The 17,686-nt window shown below is 45.1% G+C and overlaps 1 protein-coding gene and 1 long non-coding RNA gene across 2 annotated transcripts in view; one reads left to right on the top strand and one right to left on the bottom strand.

Annotated features, from left to right (window-relative positions):
• Window positions 1-17,686, top strand: part of MKLN1 (muskelin 1) — a 331,507-nt gene that overhangs the window by 109,606 nt on the left and 204,215 nt on the right. The window contains exon 2 of the mRNA XM_077770721.1: window positions 13,152-13,315. Within this exon, the coding sequence (XP_077626847.1) occupies window positions 13,152-13,315 (164 nt within the window). The remainder of the gene's footprint in view (window positions 1-13,151; window positions 13,316-17,686) is intronic.
• The window catches only part of LOC144237034 (uncharacterized), a 27,487-nt gene continuing 22,931 nt past the window's right edge, over window positions 13,131-17,686 (bottom strand). Inside the window, exons 2-3 of the long non-coding RNA XR_013336739.1 lie at window positions 15,074-15,212; window positions 13,131-13,323 (exon numbers count right to left, since the gene is read on the bottom strand). This is a non-coding gene — a long non-coding RNA (uncharacterized LOC144237034). The remainder of the gene's footprint in view (window positions 13,324-15,073; window positions 15,213-17,686) is intronic.

Here is a 17,686-nt window from a genome sequence, read left to right as displayed (position 1 = left end):
TTTTTGGTGAAATTCCCATCAATAGAATTAATCATTCCCTTCTTTCTGGTTCCATAGCATTTTCTTCTTATAAAAAACATTCATCAAATTGTGTGACAATTACTCACTTGGGATCATGCCTTATTCTTTGCGTGTGTGTGTTTTCCCAGCTTTTACAGACTGTACTTTAACATAATAGTCCTTTGATAAATATCTGTTGGATGAACCAAAGTTCCTGAGAAAACACTAATACTGAGCTCTTATATTTTCTTAATTATCTCCTGTCTTTTCCTCCTTAGGGTGAAACTGCCTAAGTTTCAGCTCCACATAGAATGGAGGGCATGCTAAAACTAGATGCAATTTTTTTCTGAGGAAATGCTCCAGCAGGAATGGGTGTTTCAGATATATCATTCTGTTGCAGGTGCAGAAATTGTTTCTGGGAAACACTGCCATTATTATCTCTGAAAGGCAAGTCAGTGGAAATTTTTATTTTCCATTTACAGATGGACAAATGGAAGCTTTCTTTCTCATTTACCAATTACAGAATGTCTACTCTGTTCAAAGTACTGTGCTAGGATTTTCACGAAATACAAAAATGTACATGACAAGGTTTTTGTTCTAATGAATGTTACAATCTGGTTAGGATGAAAATATATTTGTATGCAAAAGTTAACAATAACTTTGGGGCAATTTAAATTATATGAGCGGTCCAAAAATTAGTACCAAAAGGAATACAGAAAAGTAGGCAAAGTAATTTCCAGCCATGGTAATCAGGGATATCATTGTGGTCAACATAGCATTTGAGATTAATAGATTTGTGCCGGTTATTCTCCATTTAGCCCCTATATTAGTCACCTCTTGTAACAGGGTTCCCACAGGGTCATGACACCGTAGCTTTTCTTTGCAGGGAATAACTTTATTTATGCTGGCACAGGCTCAGTAGGTTCATACCCTAAAGTCTGAGCCCTGAATGAAGCAGGGTATAGTCTTTTATACAATTTCTACTTCTTTGTCTCCCATACACAGTAACATACAGACATACAGTCTGATTGGGTGGTCTATGTTACAGAGTCCCAATGAATGTCACATATACACACATACCTAGGATGCCTTCCCTTGTCTTGAGGTTTTCATCACATTCCTTAGGGAGGGGCTCTACCACATTCCATCCTTTGATGCTCGAACCCCCCCCCCCCCGCAATTTGGGGTCAAGGAGCATCATCTTGACTTAGAGGTTTATATTTCCCTAACATCATCGCATGTGTGGCCATTTTCCTTTTGACCATTGCCTCAATGAGGCTGGAAGACAGACCGTATAACCAGAGGAGCTGGGCAAGGTAAGATTAAGAAAGCTCCCAAAATCAAGAGGATAATTCTTATGAGGGTTTTGAATCTCCCAAGAATTGAAAACCCTTCTCTAGATAACTCACTGGAGTCCCAACCTTTCCAGGTCTGGACTGGGACATGAGCAACCTTTCTCATTCGATGTGTGATCTCTTCTATGACTTTTCTTTCATCATGTATCTGTAGGCAGCAGTTGCTCAGGTTAAACTTTCCACAAACTCCTCCCCCAGAAGGCCAAGCGATTTTGAGAGACGGCATTGCTCATTTGGGTTTGCTGCTTGGCTAGTAAGTTAAGAGCTCTGGCAGTTTCATTGGTTATAATTTCTACAACTGCTTGTAGTCTGATTATGGGGTTTAGCATGTAAATGGGAGTGCGGTAGCCCCAGGACCCAGCCTTTGCCCGGATGGCAGGGCCATAATATTAGATTATATGCTTGGGAAGCCATTCATCGTCTTTCCAATTGCCAATCTGTAGGGCATGTTGTTTCCTTTGAGTCTCCCTGTCTCCATACACTTGGACTCCCAAATGTTCCCCCCTGGCAAGTGGGAGCAGGAAGAAAGATGGATGGATAGTTCCCAGCACACATGACCCTGAGCAGCCTGGGGGAAGTACTGTGTAGGCTGACCTTCCACATATCCAGTATAATCCACCTGGGGCCTGCCATTTGATGGCTGCATCAACGTTGTCTCAGGCTTCTCGGAGATGAGAGAAGTTAGACAAGGGGTGGGGATCTGGCTCAAGGGAATCTAGGGACCTCCACCATTGGGTTTCTCAGGTGGTCGAGTTTTAAAATCTTTGGCCTACGCATGTTAAGCTTCCAAAAGGGATGGTGAACTTTCTTCCCCATTGGGCAAGGCAGTTCTTCCCAATAATTGAGGTTTTGAGGAGCCAAGCCCTGGTAGTAGGACTGGGGTATTCTGTTCCATTATAAGGTTTGTGCATATCTAATTCTCTAGCTCCCATGGCCATTGATTCCCCCATGTTGGTTCCCCTGCATACATAGCAATAAGAGATCTTTATTTTTTTATTTTTTTTTTTTACAAATAGTTTATTGTCAAATTAGTTTCCACATAACACTCAGTGCTCATCCCCACAAGTGTCCTCCTCCATGCCCATCCCCCCTCCCCCCCACATCCATCAGTCCTCAGTTTTTGTCAGCATTCGAGACTCTCTCATGGTTTGTCTCTCTCCCTTTCCCCCACCATTTCCGCCCTTCTTCTCCCCCTTGTTCCTCCGTCAAGTTCCTCCTAATCCTCCTATACGTGCAAACATATGATATTTGTCCTTCTCTGCCTGACTTATTTCGCTCAGCATAACACCCTCAAGGTCCATCCATGTTGCTACACATGGCCAGATTTCATTCTTTCTCATTGCCATGTAGTATTCCATGGTATAGATAAACCACATCTTCTTGATCCATTCATCTGTTGATGGACACTTAGGCTAGCAATAAGAGATCTTTAGAGTCTAGGCTATGGTGTAGACTCTTAAAGTCTGGGCTATAGTTTCTGCCAAAGCAAGGAACAGGTTTCTTATTGTGATGGAGATGTGGGGAGGGCTACTTTCAATTTCCTCATAAAAGGAATGAAAGACTTCATGAGTTGAGGCTTTGAGTGAGACAGCAATCCTCATTAAGTACAACAGTGTTCTTGNTTAAAGATAGTAAAATACGGGGCACCTGGGTGGCTCAGTTAGGCATCTGACTTTGGCTCAGGTCATGATCTCACAGCTTGTGTGTTCAAGCTCCACATCAGGCTCTGTGCTGACTGCTCAGAGCCTGGAGCCTGCTTCAGATTCTATGTCTCCCTCTCTCTCTGCCCCTCCCCTACTCTCTCTCTCAAAAATAAAAATAAACATTAAAGATTTTTTTTAAAGATAGTAAAATTAATGGGGTTACAGCCTCCTAATTTACAGCTGGAGGTTGCAGCCCCCTTTTAGAGGAGTGCCACCTTATCTTTGCCTTTCCAAGTGGCCCACAAGACACAGCTCTAATAGAGGCAGTAAACCCAGCGGTCGCCGTAACACATGGATTGTGGCAAGGCCTGTTCACACATATACTTGTCATTGAGCCTGTATTCTTGTTCCCATGGTAGACCTCCACAATTTTAAATCCAGAAAGGGTTTCTGTTAATAGCTGCACACATGTCAAGAAGTACCGATACCAGGGGCACCTGGGTAGCTCAGTCAGTTATGCATCTGACTTCAGCCCAGGTCATGATCTCACTGTTGGTGAGTTCGGGCCCTGCATCAGACTCTGCACTGACAGCTCGGAGCCTGGAGCCTGCTTCGGATTCTGTGCCTCCCTCTCTCTCTGCCCCTCCCCTGCCGGTACTCTGTGTCTCTATCTCAAAAATAAACATTAAAAATTAAAAAAAAAAAAAGTACCGATAACTGGAAGGTGGAGATTAGTAACCTGGGTTTGGCTGATTAATTCCCCCACCCTCCCCCCAATCCTGAGAGTGTCAGACCTCCAACCATTCCTCAGTTGGGGAGTAGTGCAGGTCAAAATAAGTGCATTGACTCCCCTGTTGGCAGATAGAATAGGTGGACTTATTTTGTCTGCAGGTCCCCAGGATTTCTCCTTGGCAGAAGTGGGTATGGTATAATAAGGTCCAAGTGACTCCCTGGCCTGACCTGGTTATGTGACTACATGGGTCACATGATGAGAAATCTAGGTCTACTGAAGAGGTCCAGATTAGAAGCAACCAATACCAAGGAAGCATCCTGTCCACAAAAGGAAGATGAGTGCTAAAAGAAACCTCTCACTCTCAGCTGGCTGGGGCAGCCTCTGCCAATCCTATGGCAAAAGGTAGAGCAAGAATCACAATAACAGCGAGAAACAAGGGGTGATGGTGCATCACAGTAAGGAAACAGATATAGAAAATAAGGACAGTCTATTTGTTTCACTGAACCATCGATTCCTCCAGCTTCTGCTGTGCATAGATTAGTAAGCTTCCGGAGTGACTAAAGCAGGGCTGCCGTCTCCCAGAGTGTCTGGGGTTGCAGATTGCTTCTTCCGTATGGTCAGCTTGCATGGTGTTGATGGATCAGGAATGCACTCCCAGTTTCAAAATGCTAGCTTTACTCTGGTGTAGTGAATCCAGGGACTCACCTTGGTCACCTTTATTGCAGTAGGGGTAAGAAAATGACAGTGAATGGGCCTCTCCAGAGGGGTTCTAGAGGTTGGACATTCCATTCCTTCACCCATATAGCATCTCCTTGTTTAAAGAGGTGAGTGTGATCAGACTCACAGGTAATCATTCCCTCATGCAGTGGTGTAAGGTGGTTAGGGTAGAGCCAAAGGCCCACAACTGTTGCCTTAGAGTTAGACTGCCTATCTCATTTAGATCCCCACTTATGCCCTTGATGGGGGGGGGGGGCATAAAGGATTTCATAAGGAGAGAACTCCATTTTCTTAGTGGGACACACCTGAATCTTACCAAGGCAGTTGGCAACACCTGGTTCAAGTGTCAGTGGGTTTTCTGGCAGAGTTTACTTAATTGCAGCTTCAGGGTTTGGTTCATTCATTCCACATTCCTGGAGCTCTGGGGTCAGTATGCCATGTGTAGCTTCCAGGTGATCTTTAACCCCTTTGCCACCAGCTGCACCACCGTAGCCACAAATGCTGGCCAGTTATCTGATACCATAGTGATAGGGATCCCAAATTGAGAAATGATTTCTTTTAGAAGAAGTTGGGCCACTTCATGTGCCTTGTCTGTGTAAACAGGGAAGGCTTCCACCCAGCCTGAGAAAGTGAACACAAAGACCAACAGATATTTACAGCCTGTGATCCAGGGAAGCTCAGTGAAGTCCACCATCATATTTTCAAATGGGGCTCCCCTAACACTCTGCACCCAAGAGGCAGCCTTTGGTTCCTGACGTCGGTTATTCCAGGCACGTTTCACATTGCTCACATACTGCTCAGTCTATGCTGGAGAGCTAAGGGATGTAGAAATGTCAGCTCAACATAGTCTCAAGAGCTGGCCAGCCGGTATGGGTTTCCTGCTGGAACTGCTTGACAAAAGCTGGAGCCAGGACCTCAGGAATTGCTACTTGGCCGTCTTCAAATTTCTACCATCTATCTGGGAGGTAGCTCCCATTTTCAGTCTTAAACCAGGTACTCATGTTGTGAGTAATTACGGTCCCCTTCTGCCCATGGACAGTGTGTTGGTTAAAGCCGCTGATTCTGCTGTTCCTTTAGAGGCTGTAAGCTTTGCTTCTCAGTCTGCCTTATGGTTTCTCTGTGTAGCCATGGTGTCTCCCCTTTCATGTCCCCCACAATGCATGACTGTCACTCTTTTAGGGGCCCACACAGTATCTAAGAGGTCAAGGATTTCCTTACCATACTTTATGTCTTTTCCTCCTGAGTTTATTAGACCCTTCTCTTAATATAAAGCCCCATGTACACGGAGGGAGGTGAAGGCATACTTAGAGTCTATGTATATATTAACACATATCTCTGCCCCCAGTTGGGGGGCTCAGGTTAGCACAATGAGCTCTGCCTTCTGTGTCGAAGTCCCCTTTGGCAAGGGTTTAGCCTCAATGATAGAATTCGGGGTCACCATGGAGTAAACTGCAAGGTACTCTGCCTCTTTCACAAAACTGCTACTGTCAGTGAAATATTCAGCCTTAGGGTCCTTGAAGGGCCAGTCCTTTAAGTCTGGTCGGGTGTAGAATACCTTATCCATGACTTCAATACAGTCGTGATCTGGCTGGTTTGGCCCAACAGGCAGTAGGGTTGCAGGATTTAGGGTTCTCACTACTTCCAGGTCAATGTGCCGGTTCTCACATAGCATTGCCTGATATCTGACCATCCTGGCCTTGGTTAGCCAGTATTATCCCTTGCATTCCATTAATGTCAATGTCAATACTAACTGTGATACTCAGACTGTCAATTCTTGTCCCATAGTTAACTTGTCAGCCTCAGACACTCAGAGGGCTATGACTGCAAGTGCTCTGCTTGTAGGTAGGGCGGCCAGCCTTGGGCAAGAATCAAGCTGTTTGGAGAGAGATACAACAGATGCTTGGGCGATGCCATGACCCCCAACATCTGGGTTAGGACTCCCACCACAATACCAGTGCACTCATGGACTTACAGGAAGAAAGGCTTGGTCATGTCTGGGAGCCCCAAACCAGGCACATTAGTGAGGGCTCGCTTTATTTCCTCAAAGGCCTTCTGCTGTATAGAGTCCCACATCAGGGGCTCCTGCCCTCCCCACTTTGTAGCTTCATAGAGGGGTTTCACCAGGACTGAAAAGTTAGGTTCCCAGACCAACAGAAATATGCATCCCTGAGAAATTACTGAACCTGATGTCAGGTTGATGGGACCAGGATCAAACAAATGGCCTGCTTCCTCTCTGGGTTGAGTTGGCACTGCCCTGGGAGAGGTGAAAACCAAGGTACTTGAATTTCTTTTGACAGATTTGGGCCTTTTTCCTTGAGACCTTATAGCCAGTTTCCCATAGAAGACCAAGGAGCTGCCGAATTCCTTCCATGCAATCCTCCAAGACCTTCCAGGCAGCAGTAAGTCATCTACATGCTGAAGCAAGACACAGCCATGTTGATCTGCTGGGAAGGCTCTTAGGTGGAGTTAATACAGTGCCAAAAATAGTTGGGAAGTTTTTGAACTCCTGAGGCAATCTGGTCCAAGTCAACTGGCCCTTGTGACCATTTTCAGGATTCTCCCACTGGAAGGCAAAGATTGATTGGCTCTTTGGGGCCAGGCAGATGCAGAAGAAGTCATCTCTGAGGTCTAGGCATGTGAAGAGGGCAGCTTTGGTGGGGATAAGATCCAAGAGAGCGTATGGGGTTGAGACAACCGGGTGCAGGGTAATGGCAGCCTGGTTTACTGTGTGCAGGTCTTAAACTAGTGACAGTCATTGATGCCCAGCTTCTGGACAGGTAGGAAGGGCGTGTTCCAAGATGACTGAGAGGGTCAAAGGATCCCATATTTTAGAAGTCTTGCCAAGTGCTTCTGTATCCCCATTTTGTGCCTTACAAGGTATGAAATATTGTTTTTGGTGGATAGGCTCTCTCCCTGGCTTTAGTTCTACAATTACTGGAGGTATGTTTTGGGTCAGTCCTGGTGGGTTGTCCTCAGCTCACAACCCCAGTACTCTGAAGAGCAGCTCAGGTCCCTGTTGTGGATCCTCCATAAGGCTGTAGAGGCATCACTCTTCTCCTTGGGGAATTGTAAGTCATAATCTTTGCTTCTGGTTTTTGTAGGGTCAGGGCAGCTTGTCCCTGAGACTTGAAAGTTATGTGAGCCTGCAGCTTTTCCAATAGGTCATGGCCCATTAAAGCCACAGGGTAGTCAGGGAGGTACAGGGATTCATGGATGACTTCATGGCTGCCTAAAATGTATCACCAAGGTAACAGGATGGGACGATATTTCTGATTGCCTGTGGCTCCCACAATGGTGGCTTATCTCTGTGAGAGGGGGCCCATGGATTTGGTCACCATTGAGTATTCTGTGCCAGTATCCACCATGAAGTCGATGGGTTGGACCCTCACATTCATCTGGACCATAGACTCTTGGGAGGGGCCTAACAAAATAGAGCCCGGTCTGTCCTGGTCCTCCTCAGAGTACTTCATGGTGGTAAGCCCCACAAAATCATCTTTGGGGACTCCATGTGGCCATGATGCTGGTTGGTACCAGTCCTGGACCACATGGCTTCTTTCTTTCTGCTTGGGGCCATGCTGAGAATTATCTTTCTTGGAGTATTTTGACTGCTTCACCAAGGTAGCACTAACCAATCTGCCTTTTTCTGCAACTTCCAGCCTTCTTCCCTCCAAGCTGCTTGGTCACTGTTGACAAATATCTTAGTTGCTACTTCCAGCAACAGACTGGCATTCATGCTGGTGAAACCCTTTAGCTTTTGCAGCTTGCACTGGATGTCCCCTTAGGCCTTACCTATGAAAGCCGCATTGACCATCCACTGGTTAACTGGCACTTCTGGATCAAAAGGGGTGTAGAGACAAAATGCCTCACATAGTTTCATAAAACTGGCTTGGGCTATCCTTGGGTCCTTGGGTCTGATGTTTTGCTCATATTTATGGTCTTTTTCCCCCTTCCTTCATGCCACTTAGAAGGGTTTCTTGATACCGTTCAGTCCTTGCGAGTCCTCCATCTACACTTGAGTCATTTGGGTCCCATTTGGGGTCCTCCCCAGGGAAGTGAGCCCAAGCATAAGCCTGGGTGTCTAGCGTCCAGCTCGGGCTTTCTCCTCTAACCATTTGAGGGCCACCTGGGTAATTCAGCGATGCTCCTCCATGTCAAAGGGGGTCAGGAGAAGTTGGTGGCAGTCTTCAAGGTAGGCTTCTGGGTTTGGATTATGGACTGCATTATGATTAGTTCAATCACAGCCTGGGGCTTCTCTGTATCGGAAGGAGTATGGTGCTTGCAATTTGGGAGGTTCATAGTGGCAAAGGGTTGGTACACAGAAACACACTGGTCTCCTGGGATCTGGCCTTCCTGATCATAATAGACAGCTCCCTAGTTTCTCTCAGTGGCATCTGTAGGGCTCCCCAGTGTTGCTGCAGGAGGGACTGTGTCCATTGGCCTGATCTTCCAATTGTCTTCTGGGAAGAGTGTATGAGGTTAGGACTGGTGGTCCAGGCGAGCTGGTCACATCCGGAGAGGTCAGTGGTGCTAGAGGTGGCAAGGGCTATGGGACCAGGGGCAGGCTCTGATGGGGTTCCAATAGCCCAGGCGGCTAGAGGTGCAGGTGGCAGTGAGAGGTACAGTGGGGCATGTGGCAGCAGGGTTTCCTCAGGCTTTCCCCACAGTATGGGTTTTTCAGTTTTTGGCTGACATTTGGAGGAAGCCGTGACATGAGCCATCATAACTTTATAGTTCTCTTCAATACAGATTTTTGGCCAAGCCAGCCGGGAAAGGACCAGGTCTTGCCAACAGTCAATGTAAGGAAATTGGTCAGGGTGGCCTGGGTCCCCCCAATGACCTTGAACACTCAGGCCAACTAGTTCCTTATTGGAGGGCCAGTCCACCCCAAACAATGGCCAATCAATTTCACAGAATGTCCAGAGCTTTTCAGGAGTTAATATCACACAATAATCTCTTGAATATTCCTTTTTGAAATTCCTCAACATACACTCTAGGGGAGTCAGTTTACTCTGCTTTCCAAACTTTCTCCCTGTAATGGACAACTTTCATGCACAGGAGAGGGAAAAGGGGGAAAGGAGGGGATAATTTGGCAAAGACATATACTTGCTTCGTCCGTTTCTGGCTGCTTTCCTCTTGGAGATATTTCAGGTGCTTCTTAGCATTGGCGGGTTCAGTATCATTCCCTGACCTGGATCAGACTCCTGAGGAAATCTCAAGCCACTTTATGCCATATGAGGTTACCACGGAACCTTGGATCGAAACCCAACATTTGCTTTGGCCCCTTGGTCAGGCTAGAACCTTTCCCCTGTCCATCTCAATCACACACTGTCTCACAGCAATTTCCAACCCCTCAGGGCCCAGCACCTTGGAGTTGTGGTTTTGTTCCTTGCAGAACTACTCAGGCAACTCCAGGTGATCAGGCTCCCCTTTTGCCTCTTAAAGGGAGGTATACCAAAAAGAACCCTCATTCTAACCAGTCTGATGGGCAGTGCTCCCTGTTCCTGGGCCTCACCTGGTTCCTTTGTGCATCTGGGGTCCTTGCCCCAGTGCACCAGGAGGGGCTAGTCTCCTACAGATCAAGCAGTCCCCTGGTGCCAGGTATGGTCATCTCTACTGGTGCCCTGAGGTTTGCACCCTGGCAACAAGGGAAGTAAAACATCATCTCCACCTCGTGGATGCAAACCCCAAGAAATGTAATGGGACCAAGATATGCACAGAGAGTCATGACACCGAGGCTTTCCTTTCCAGGAAGCAACTTTATTCACGCCGGCATGGGCTCAGTGGGTTCGTACCCTCAAGACTGAGCCCTGAATGAAGCAGGGTGTAGCTTTTTATATGATTTCTACTTCTTTGTCTCCCATACATGGTAACATACAGACATACAGTCTGATTGGGTGGTCTATGTTATAGGGTCATGAGGAAGGTCACGTACGTGCACATAGCTAGGTTGCCTTCCCTTTTCTTGAGGTTTTTATCATGTTCCTTAGGGAGGGGATCTACCACACTGTAACTGCCATAACAAATTACGACAAACTGAGTGGCTTAAAACAACAGAAGTTTATTTTCTCATAGCTCTTGAGGCCAGGAAGACAAAAATCAAGGTTTTGGCTAGGTTCCCTCCCTAGTCTCCAGGTAAAGTGTGCCCCTCACTTCTTCCAAGCTTCTGATGGCTCCGGGCTTTCCTTGGCTTGCGGTCATGTCACTCCAATTTCTGATCTTGTGGTCACATTGTTAACTCCTCTTCTTTCTCAAAACTCCCACTACTTCTCTTTTTTTAGGTTATCCATGATTGCATTTAGGGCCCATCCAAGCAATCTAGGATAAGTTCCGTCTCTCAGGATCATAAATTTTTAAGCTTTTAAAAAATGTTTTACTTATTTTTGAGAGATAGAGACAGAGTGTGAGCAAGTGAGAGGCAGTGAGAGGCACACACACAGAATCTGAAGCAGGTTCCAGGCTCTGAGCTGTCAGCACAGAGTCTGACATGGGGCTCGAATTCATGAATGGTGAGATCATGACCTAAGCTGAAGTTGGATGCTTAACCGACTGAGCCACCCAGGTGCCCCTCAGGATCCTAATTTTTTTTAATTTTATTTTTTTATGTTTTATTTATTTCTGAGACAGACAGCATGAGCAGGGGAGGGTCAGAGACAGAGGGAGACACAGAATCCGAAGCAGGCTCCAGGCTTTGAGCTAGCTGTCAGCACAGAGACTGATGCGGGGCTCAAACCCATGAACCGTGAGATCATGACCTGAGAAGAAGTTGGATCCTTAACCAACTGAGCCACCCAGGCGCCCCTCAGGATCCTAAATTTAATCACATCTTATACCATATAATATGCTCAGGTTCTGGGGATCAGCACATGAACATATTTTTTGAACGGGCCACTAGTTAGTCCACAATAGCCCCCTATCATTCTCTGCCCTGCTCTGTGCCCCATGAAGCTGTTACTGTGATGATATGATCTCGACTCCACTGTGCACTGGCCCACTGTTGGGTTTGGCCAATGGGAGGCATCAGCAGGTATCAGAGAGTAGGGAGGGAAAGGGGTCGAGGTATTTCTTCTTCTTTCCTCCCTGCTTTAGCACCATGGTCTGGCAGCAGCTATGTCCCTTCACAGACTTCTGGACTCCTATAACACTGATTAGCTACCCTTCTCTCTCTCTCCCTCTTCCTCTCCCTCTCCCTCTCTCTCTCTCTCCAAGTAGGCTCCACATCCAGCATGGAGCCCAATGTGGGGCATGAACTAATGACCGTAAGATCAAGACCTGAGCTGAGATTAAGAGTTGGATGCTTAACTGCCTGAGCCACTTGGAGAACCTCATGCTTCCCTTGTCTCTTTAGCCCTCGGTTTCCACTCTTGCTAGTCCTTGGGTACTTCAGTATTCCTCTTAAGTTCCCCAACCCTGCCTACTTCCTTGTAAGTAGTGTCTTCATCAAATTATTTTCAAAACCCCAGCTGAGTGTACCTTCAGTTTCCTGCCACGATCTTGCTGGATATAGATACAGAGAGGCAAAAATTAAATTCACAGAACAGACAGGCTCAGGTTGCCTCAATCTAAGTTTAAGTAATGACCAGTGGGAACTGGAAGGTAATTCAGCACACACTACAGCCATAGCAGCTGGGTTATCTTGTGGCTTCTTCTAGAGTAAATTATCTGTTGCTCTGTACTCTAATTATTCATTATTGGGACTCTGCTTTTGCTGCCCTTGCTACTAAGGACTTTCTATTCTTTTCTCTGTCTCACAGCTTTTATTGCCTCATGGTTTCTGCTGCCACGTGACTGCAGTTTTCTTCCTTCCTTCTGTGTATCTTTTAGTTTCTGCCCGTTGCTAACTGCTGACTCCCTCTCTGTATTTCATAGTCAACTCTCCCAAAGGACCTGACTGGTTTGGCTGCTCACCATCAAGTACAGACTATTGGGCAGAGCTTTCCTGGCAACCCGTCACATCATCATAGGTTTATTGCCCTAGGTTAGATGCCTGCTCCTAGGACAAATGGTTTTGTTTGGGATGGCAGAGTAAGTTGGTAAACAATTTGGTTTCCTGTCTATTAGAAATGCTGAGGGGGTTGTCGATGTGGCAGGTATTCTGTTGCTTTCAGGGGTTATCAAAACCCAAAGGAGCCTCTGTTGCCCAGTTTAGGATTAAGCCCAGTTTTGAACTATTGGTTCAGTCTTTTTACCACCAAGGATCCTTTTAATTATTTTTATTTTCTTCCAGATAAACTGCACCTTTTTGTAGGCAATACACAAATTCTATCAATTATAGTGGTAATACTGACAAAATTATTATCAGCTATGATCATCTTCTAGAATGTACTCTTGGCCTCTTGGCTTTGAGCCAAAAGAGTTTAGGAGGTTGTGGTCTCATTTAGAGAAACTGAGCCTGAAAATCTTAGCCTGTGTTTTATAGAAAATAGAACTCAAGGGGCGCCTGGGTGGCTCAGTTGGTTAAAAGTCTGACTTCAGCTCAGATCATGGTCTCACGGTCCCTAATTTTGAGCCCCGTGTCAGGCTCTGTGCTGACAACATGGAGTCTGAAGCCTGCTTCAGGTTCTGTGTTTCCCTCTCTTTCTGCCCCTCCCCTACTGTTCTTTGTCTCTCTCTCTCTCAAAAAAATGAATAAACATTAAAAATAAACTTTAAAAAATAAAATAAAACAGAACCCCAACCAAGAAATAATGTTAATGTTTTATTTAGGAGATGCAATCCCAGGGCAGCAAGAGTGAGAGGAAAAGGGAAGAAAGACAGAGAAAGATGGGAAACAGTGCAAGACGATGTTTGAACAATCTGCAGAGACAGGAGGTATGCCTGCATGTTCATGCAGAATACCTCCAGATGCTATGTGCTGGAGACACGCTCAGGTAAGTTCCTGGGAGGGAGAAAGGAAAAGGAATGCATCTTTGTCATTCCCTCCCATGTCCTAATTCTCATTGATCAAGATTTACCACAGCAGGAGTAACTTTCCTTATACTCCTAGTGATATAATATGTTCCCTGTGTTAGTCTCTCAGCAAGCCACATATTCTACAGCATGGCCTTTAATCCTGGTTGGGGAGCAGAGACAGAAGCCAGAAATTCATGGTGTGAAGCTGGCGAGCGTGGTCACTCAGTGGCAGTCAAGGTAGGGACCAGGCTGGGAAAGTGGCCTTAGGTTGGGGGCCTACCTGAGCCCAAACAAAGCAAGTCAGTTGCAGCAGTGGCAGAGACAGAATAAGCAACAAAATGATGACAGGAGAATGACGAGACACATATGATGCATCTGGTATACTCAACATTAGAAGGAAGGTGAAGGCTAAAAGTTGCAGTTATGTCCAAAAGGCAGTTGTGGAGGGGGGGTGCCTGGGTGGCTCAGTCAGTTAAGCGTCCGACTTTATCTCAAGTCATGACCTCACCACTGGTGAGTTCAAGCCCCATGCTGGGCTCTTCAAGCCCCACGTCGGGCTCTGTGCTGACAGCTCAGAGCCTGGAACCTGCTACAGATTCTGTGTCTTCCTCTCTCCCTCTGTCCCTCCCCTGCTCATGCTCTCTCTCTCTCAAAAATGAATCAACATTAAAATAAAACAATACAAACAAACAAAAAAAACCCAAAAAGGCAGTTGGAAATTCAGAACTGGAACTTCCTCCATAAAGACGTTATTTTGAGGGTTATAGAAGAAATAACCATGCAGAATTCTATTCCCAGACAGCATAGAATAAAGGAGTAGGAACATGGGCACTGGAGATAGGCAGAGCCATGCTTAAGTTGCAGCTGTATATGATCTTGAGCAATTTACTTAATCTCTTTAAGCCTTAGTTTCTTCATCCATCACTGGGGATGATGATACTACAGAACTCGTGCTTCTAAAGCATTTGGCGCAATGCTGGGCATACAGTAAGTGCTAAATAAACTGTGGCAATTGTGATCATTAATATTTCTGGATGACTATAATCTTCCCAGTGCTTTCTCTTCTCTAGACTGACTCTGCCAATGTTGGTCCTACGTGCCCTGGAGCAGCATGAGTGGCTTGCACCTAAGTCCTTTAATTACTCTCTGTAATTAAAGGGCAGCTGCCTCTGGGTCATGCAACACTTGAGGTCATGGCACCCCAGTGCAGGTGGGTGGTCTCCTACAGGGTGCTGACACATTCAGCCCCAAGAAAGTAGCATTACAACCCCTCATTTTTGGTACATAGATAGGACATATCTTAAATAGTCTATTTGCCTCTATTTTTTCCCCTTCAACATAGGAGAATAGAGTTTATTGGTCAAAACTGTGCCTTGATGCCAAATATTTAAGTGTTGCTAGGTTCTAGCAATAAAGAAGCTCTTGGAAGACTTTAGAACAGAAGAGACTGCTCTTTACACAAATGGTATTTGATGGGATATCACCTCTGGATTACACATATCAAATTTTCTCTTTTCCCATAAATTGGAATTCTTTTGAATTTACATTAAGCATATTAAATACCAAGAGTAATGCATACTTAAAACATGTACATGATTTGGAAATTCTGAAACAACAAACACCTATCACTCTTCTGTTCAAAATTCATATCACTCAGAACAAAAACCCAAATCCTTACCAATGGCTTCTAAAGACCTATGGGATCTAGTCCCCAGTTACCAGACCTCATCTCTTACCTCTAAAAGGCACTACTACATCCTTTGGTGCAAATCTCTAGATACAGACTACTGAGGTCCACTCTCAGCTCCATCGCTTGACAGTTACATCATTTGGAGGCATTTTTTTTTTAGCCTTCTTGTGCTTTAGTTTCCTCATCTGGAAAAGGGAAAAACAGTATTCACTTCACATAGTTGTTGGGAAGATTAGTTACTTTTTTTAATGTTTATTTTTGAGAGAGAGAGAGCAAGCAGAGCATACAGACACACACGAGTGGGGGATGGGCAGAGAGAGGGAGACAGGATCCAAAGCAGGCTCCAGGCTGACAGCAGAGAGCCTGATGCAGGGTTCAAACTCACGAACCAAACCAGTGGAGCTCATGACCTGAGCCTAAGTTGGGTACTCAACTGACTGAGCACCCAAGTGCCCCTGGTTTAGTTAATTTAAAAAAAAAATTATTTTTTTTAATTTTTACACTTATTTATTTTTAAGAGATAGAGTGAGAGAGATCGTGAGTGGGAGGGGCAAAGAGAGAAGGAGACACAGAAGCTGAAGCAGGCTCCAGGCTCTGAGCTAGCTGTAAGCACAGAGCCCAATGCGGGACTCGAACCCACGAACTGTGAGATCATGATCTGAGCCAAAGTTGGATACTCAACCGACTGAGCCATCCAGGCGCCCTTAGTTAATATTTTTTAAGTGCTTAACATACTGCTACTAATAAGGGCTCATTAAGTGTTTGTTAGATAAACAAAATAAAATACTCATTCATTGTACTCCAGCCACACTGGCCTCCTTGCTATGCCTCCAGCAGGCCAGCCAAACTCCTGCCCAAGGGCCTTGGCATTTGCTGTTTTCCCAGGCGGCCACCTGAACAGCTTCCTCGCCTCCTTCAAATCTTGGCTCAAGATATCCCCCCTCCCTTTTTTTTAAAGTCTATTTCTTTATATTGAGAGAGACAGAGACAGCATGAGATGGGGAGGAGGGGCAGAGAGAGAGAGGGAAAGAGAGAATCCCAAGCAGGCTTTGCATTGTCAGCGTAGAGCCTGCTGTGGGGTTCAAATCATGAGATCGTGACCTTAACTGAAACCAAGAGTCAGATGCTTAACCGACTGAGCCACCCAGGCGCCCCTCAAAATATCACCTTTAAAATGATGACAAGCCTATTTAAAGTTGCAATCCCCTCCTGTACCCTCCTACTTTGTTTCTTTTTCTCACTAGCACTTAACTACTTCCAATATTGCATAGAACTTGCAAATTTATTTGTTTTTCACCTGTCTGCCCCAACTAGAAGGTAAACAAGGGCAGGAATATTTGTTTTATTCTTTGACATATCCCAAGTGCCTAAAACACTGCATGGGACAGAGTAGGTGCTCAATACTATTTGTGGAATGAATGAACGCACGGTTTTCAGATGAACAAATTGAGTTTGTTTTGAAGAATGATTTGTAAACAAACTTCCTAATATGCATGTAAAAGATCTCCCCAAAAGTTGTTCTCTTAAGCTGAATAGATATGATCTCCTTCCCACAATATATATATTTTTTAATGTTTTTTATTTATTTCTAGGAGAGAGAGAGAGACAGCGTGAGCAGGGGAGGGTCAGAGAGAGAGGGAGTCACAGACTCTTAGCACAGAGCCCGACGCGGGGCTCGAACCCACGAACCGCGAGATCATGACCTTAGCGAAAGTCGGACGCTTAACCGACTAAGCCACCCAGGCGCCCCTCCTTCCCACAATATTATTGATTAGGAGTGCTCGCTTCAGCAGCACATATACTAATATTATTGATTAGGAAATCCCCCTCCCCCAAAGATATGTAAAGGTAAATTTTAGCTAAAACTTAGGTTGAGGTATCTCTAATTCCTGGCGAGCATACTCTGAATTAATGAAGTTGATGGACTACTAATTAATTGCTAGTGGACTCTGTGACACTATTTATCCTACATGACCTAGTAGAAGTTCTCAGAATATGGACATAGCAAACTAGCAGACACCCACTCTATGTCAGGTAAACAGCTGGGCTCAGACCTGTGAGGCAAGTACCCTCCTCACTATAGTACAGATAAACAAACCTATACCTACAGCCGCCCTAGATCACTTACCTAAAAGGTCATAAAGCCAGGATTCAAACCATCAGTGTGCAAAAATCCATACCCTTTCCAGCATCTCACTTTTAAACCTCCAATTTCTCATTTGTAATATATAGTAACATATATATATATATACACACACATATATAGTATATATAAATATGCAGTAATTACCTAGGCACAGACTTATATGACATTTAAAATAATATATGTAGGGGCACCTGGGTGGCTCAGTCATTTAAGCATCAGACTCTTGATTTCTGCTCAGGTCATAATCTAGCAGTTGGGATATTGAGCCCCAAGTGGGGTTTTGAGTTGGGTATGGGGCCTGCTTGAAATTCTCTTTCTATATGTCCCTCTCCTCCACTCGCTTACTCTCTCTCAAAAAATAGAATAACATATGTAAAATAGTATACTCAATAAATGACAGGTTGGTTTTGTTTTGTTTTGTTTTGTTTTTGTTTTGTTTTGTTTTTCAAAAAATTTTTCTAATGTTTGTATTTTTTTTTTTTTTTTTTTTAATATTTTTTTTTTCTATTTTTT

The sequence above is a fragment of the Crocuta crocuta genome, unplaced genomic scaffold (assembly GCF_008692635.1).
Source record: "Crocuta crocuta isolate KB4526 unplaced genomic scaffold, BGI_CrCroc_1.0 scaffold266, whole genome shotgun sequence".
NCBI classification, from domain to species: Eukaryota; Metazoa; Chordata; class Mammalia; order Carnivora; family Hyaenidae; genus Crocuta; species Crocuta crocuta.
Note: the sequence above shows the minus strand (reverse complement) of the source record. Positions and strands in the feature narration are given on the sequence as shown.